Source organism: Syngnathus scovelli, chromosome 17, assembly GCF_024217435.2.
Source record: "Syngnathus scovelli strain Florida chromosome 17, RoL_Ssco_1.2, whole genome shotgun sequence".
NCBI lineage: Eukaryota > Metazoa > Chordata > Actinopteri > Syngnathiformes > Syngnathidae > Syngnathus > Syngnathus scovelli.
This window is the reverse complement of record NC_090863.1, coordinates 3654698-3659969: the sequence shown is the minus strand read 5'-3', so window position 1 is coordinate 3659969 and position 5272 is coordinate 3654698. Positions and strand designations below refer to the sequence as shown.

The 5272-nt window shown below is 42.5% G+C and overlaps 1 protein-coding gene across 1 annotated transcript; it reads right to left on the bottom strand.

Moving 5' to 3' along the window:
• Positions 1-875: 875 nt before the first annotated feature.
• On the bottom strand, positions 876-4954 carry thpo (thrombopoietin). The gene is made up of 5 exons (XM_049746533.2): positions 4088-4954; positions 3879-4012; positions 3703-3789; positions 3446-3610; positions 876-2863 (listed from the first exon to the last, which is right to left on the bottom strand). The coding sequence occupies exons 1-5, from the start codon at positions 4098-4100 to the stop codon at positions 2687-2689; spliced, it is 576 nt and encodes a 191-aa protein (XP_049602490.1). The 5' UTR covers positions 4101-4954; the 3' UTR covers positions 876-2686.
• Between the last annotated feature and the right edge of the window lie 318 nt (positions 4955-5272).

Sequence of the window (5272 nt, the reverse complement as noted above, 5' to 3'; positions counted from 1 at the left end):
CACTTCCTTTAATGGATTTTTTTTCATTAATGATTTATATTTATATCCTCTTATATAACAAGAAAAATATTTGTAGATTGCTCTTTCTAAGTGTTACCTTACGTTTTTGTGCCTTGTGATACTTTTGTCTTTGTGTAGCCTGTTTTGCAAATGTTCTTTGATTTTACGCTTTATTGTAATATACGTACAATCATTGTGTATTTGTTAATATATGAATGCCTTTTTGGATGTTGCTTTTTTTTCTGGGATAACATTGATGTTCATACAATGTATGTTTGTAAATATTTAATTCCGTTTCTAAATAAAGATTTTTGGAGAAGTTTTTTTTATTGTTATACTAATTTGTATATAGCTCCTTCTAAAACACTAATCAAGCCAAAATATGCACGTGAGTATTTTTAATGTTTTATAGTATTTTAGGGAAATAATGTCTTTTCAAATGGCTAGTTTCTGTTGAGACATCTTAAAATAAAAACGAAATGAAAGAACAGACAAAAAAGAATATTTACATGCTAAAAAAATGCTTTAATGATTGTAAATTATTAAATTTTATTAAATTAAGGGATTGTTGCTTTTAATCCACAAGCGAGCATAATAACACCAGCTCAGTGGCCTAGTAGTAGAGTGTCCGCCCTGAGACTGGAAGGTTGTGGGTTCAAACCCTGGCCGGGTCATACCAAAGACTATAAAAATGGGACCCATTGCCTCCCTGCTTGGCACTCAGCATTAAGGGTTGGAATTGGGGGGTTAGATCACCAAATGATTCCCGAGCGCGGCACCGCTGCTGCTCACTGCTCCCCTCTCCCCCAGGGGATGGATCAAAATCACATGGGGATGGGTTAAATGCAGAGGACAAATTTCACCACACCCAGATGTGTGTGTGACGATGATCATTGGGACTTTATTGGGACTTTAATAAGAAAAAAAACATGACTGACACTGAAGGAATGAGGTCGAAATACAAAAAGTCCTGCCTAGCTACAAAAACAGATATGCTCAAACCTCATTGAATAAAGTACATAAGCAGACAAGCATATTCACATATTAAATAAATAAAAGAAACATTTTAAGCATATAATTATACCTACACACCAAATCAATAAAGAAGACATAACTAGACATTTTTGATAAGTGGTAATGAGAAAGGTTTATATAACTTTATGATCTGATATATATTTCTGAGCACTTTGAAATAACAAATGTCTTTTGATATATTGCCTAAATAGCTTAATGACCCTTAAGGAACTGTGTAATGCATGCCTGATGATTTTCTAAATCACGGACACTGCCAAAGTCGTCTAAAAATGTTCAGTACTTGATTGTATCTTATGTTTTGACTAATGCTAGACGCCAGTTTTCGATTACTACTGAACGTTCTGGACAGAGGGAAATATTTTGCCTAACAAAGAAAAGATATGGTTGAAAGCATGATTAAACTAAGAATATGATGACGTTAGCAAGTACATGGAGGTCAAAAGAACAAACTTTGCATAGTCAAGGAACAGTAATAGATTAATGATGTCACAGCCAAAAGCTCACGTAATTTCGTACAAAATGACAAAATTGAAAGAATGATGAAAGAATTAGGTGAGAGTGTATGTGCAAGAATGGAGGAGAATGTTTACAGAAAGGTCACTTGGAGATAAAACCACCAGGTGCCAGAGGGAGACAGCCCAGCCAAAGATGATCGTCAAGGCTGAAAGACGGAAAGGAAAACAACAGCCCCCACACATCGAATCGCCCATAATCAGCACCCAACCCCACGGAACCAGCTCTCACCGAACCAGCACCCACTCCCATGGAATCAGACTCTCCTGCGAACTTGCCCCGCCCCAAAGACTCATCACCCATCAAACTCGGCCCACACTGGCGTGTGCAACTGAATATAAGCTGACCAAAAAAAACGTTGAATGTTGCCTTTTCTGAATGGAGACTTTCCGCTCTTGAAAGGCCCAGCGCTGTATTGTACTTTCCTGAAGACAGAGCTTTTTGAACAAGAATTGTGATTGAACTCAACCAACCTGTGTAAGTCTAATTTCTGCTTCAGTGTCTTAGCATTTTCCTAAATCTAAAGAAATCAAACGAGCACGCAGTGAGTAAATTGGATAACAGGTGATTGGTAATGGCTTTTGCCGTGAGGCGCAGATAACGCGCTCCCTAAATTGTGGACAAAATCCAACAACACGTAAATATAAATAAAAGAAGTGCATCAGGATACTACACACGAGAAAAAAATATCTTGTTCTCATGTCTATAGGTTTCCAAAGTTAATTTAGCCTTCTGCTCAATATCAATTGGGTAATCAGTACTAGAATAAAAACACAGCCAGGCCACATTTGCTTTCTTGCTTTGTAATCATTGCTGAGGCATCCAGTTCTTCACTTCCCGCCTCCTGGAAATGAGCTAATTTCAGCAAGACAAGATTGTAATTGTTGTTTTAAATTTGGGGGGAAAAATGCATAAAACGGCTCCTTTAAGGAAAGTTGAGAAAAAAAAGTTGGAGTGCACTGCATGGTTACAACCAATATGGGGGCTGTTGCTTTTACAATTAGTTAGTGGGCCAAAGCAGAACACTATGACATCAACTTTCTGGTGAGCATCATCCTCGCTGACTTCCAACTCTGGAAAATGCTCCATTTTTTTTTTGCTGAGTTTGTCATTGGGGCTTTGAGGACGAAACATACTTTTACTGAAGATACTCCTCTCGTAACTGGGGAGCGCATCTACTTTCCAGGCTCATCATCAAGCGCTCCAGTTTTCCCGTGATGAGCCGCCTGTAGTTCAGCAGCACCGTGCTCAGACTGAGGGTGCTTCCAGGAACGCAGAACAATTCTGTGCTTTCCACTTGCTTGTCCTGCTTGTCCTAAGACAAAACAAAATGGAGTGAAGCCTGTTTATTTGGGTAGAGATTTTCAAACAGGTTATCATTTCATGACATCCAACAATCGGAACACCAAATTCTCAAATTTAAATTTACACACAAACAGTTAAGAAGCCAACCCGGCCTGCTTCTGGAATGTAATTGGTTCAACTTGGGTGACAGTAGCTTTAAATTCAGAGCCCGCTCATATCGGACTTTCAGGAGGTGTCATGTGGAAAGTATGCGTCCTATCTTCGTTTTGTCCTGAGGAAGGAAGCCTTTGGGGTCGCAAAACATTGCTAGCATGATTACCGGGAATCAGCAGCCAGAGATTTACGAGAAGCCCGGATATTTCCGCTTCTTATGAAACTGATAATCAAGGGAAAACCCTTTGACATTTACTTTACTTGCTGGCTGTGTGGAAATGATTTTAGTCAATACTCAACTCCGTTTATCGTCATGTGTCGTCGCTGTGAGTGACGAGTAAGCAATAATTCTGTGATTTGATAGCATGAATGATAGCAACAAATCACGGAATGACCGCTTACTCTTTGCTGTATTTGTGTCACCTCGACGCCATCTTACACTCAATTGAAGATGCGTGAGGACGAGGAGGTAGCTGTTGATGTTGTGTTCCAATCTCTGCAAAAGTAGCGAAGCGCATTCAGCCTGGCTGAGGGGCCTGGCAACCTTGACGCTCTCCAAAAGATGCCTCAAGGACACGACGATATCTTGTCTCCTCTCATGGTGCTGTGGGAAGCGACACAAAATCAAAGCAAATGCGGTTGTAGCAGCTCATTGTTGATAATAAATGAAAAAATCAGATGGCTGCACTAACATACTGATTTTCTTTCCCATGATGCGACGTGGAGCTCGGCACAAGTTAGCTGGACTGGCCTGAGCAGGCTACTGGAACCGTTGCAGTTGTTCTGCCAGGATGAAATTTTGAAAGTGCAATCGTGAAGACAAAATACAACTGAGTGGCCAAAATGTCAGCATATTCAACTGAAGGCCTCACCAGCGCCGCCTGCATCTCCTCCACAATGTTCAATGCTCTTCTTGCCGATCGGCTGCACTCAAAATCGACGGGCTTGCTTTGGGCGCAGAGCACTTGATAAGCTAGCAGAAGCAGAAGCGGCAGCAGCAGCAGCCCTGATGAACACACAAAGATGCATTGAAGCCGAGGCGCAGCAAAGTTCCAAGTTCTGTTCAACTCTAGCTACTCACTGCTTAAAGCCATGCCCTGCTTCGCCACGCTCGATAGGTCCACATTTGTTCCATTAAAAAGACGAGCCAGGTGGAAAATATCCCGTGTACGCGGCGAGGTCTCATACAGACGAACTGCGTTTCCTTTTGTGTTCCCCCTTCTTGATTTCCAGTCTTGTTATCCAGTGGCGGCAGGGGGGCAGCGCTATCTGGCCTGACAGCAGGCTGCACTCCAACTTTCCGACATACTTCAAATCATATCGAAAACCAAAGTGGATTTCATTGATATTGTGTTGATTTTCGCCGCCCACTGAGCTTTTGGCGCTTAGGGGACGGCGGCTTTCCGGCCCACAGAAAGGTTAATGATTTATGATTGTGTAAGACTCCATTTGCACAAGTGACATCAAATCATCAATGCTGTTTACTTGTTGACTTGTTAGGTCAGATAGGCTCCTGCTCACCCACCAACGGAATGAAGACTGCACCAAATCACGCAGCTCCTCTCATGTCGTGACTTCAGTGTATTTATGCCATCTAATATCAGTCGGCATCCATCAGGTGGTTTGTCTTGAGGGCCACAGTTGGAAGACAGCTAAACTGCAACGTGATTGTCAGCTTGAGAAGCTAAAATAGCTGTCAAGCGGCTCGCAGCCTGGAAAAAACACTCATCCTTATTTGACTGATGTTGTTTGCTGTTATATTGTGTTTTTTTGCAGTTTATATAATTGTGACGCAATTCTGTAAGGCCCCACTGAAGAGAAGACCCATCGCTATAGGTATACCTACTGCACCCACCGCTTTCTCAATCACATTGAGAGAGAGAGAGAGAGAGAGAGAGAGAGAGAGAGAGAGAGAGAGAGAGAGAGAGAGAGCGCGATGAAATCAGCAAGGGAGAATGTACACATAGTTTGCCTCCTCCTCCCCTTCCTTGTCTCTGCAGACAAATGCCGAAATTAAGACAAATGCACACATCCGCTCCGACCGGGGCGCCAGCATTTCTGCACGCATGGGGAAAGCTGCAGGACGCAACACCGGCGCTACCCGCATTGCATCACGGACACGACTCCCGGTCCCCCGCTGTCTTCATCCTCCCACATCAGCCCGAGCCGGCCTAAAAGGACGACTTTCTCTATTCGCACAAAAACGCATATTCGCCGATGATGAAATCGATCCAAACGGCTTGCTCGTGTGCGCAAAAACCGTGAA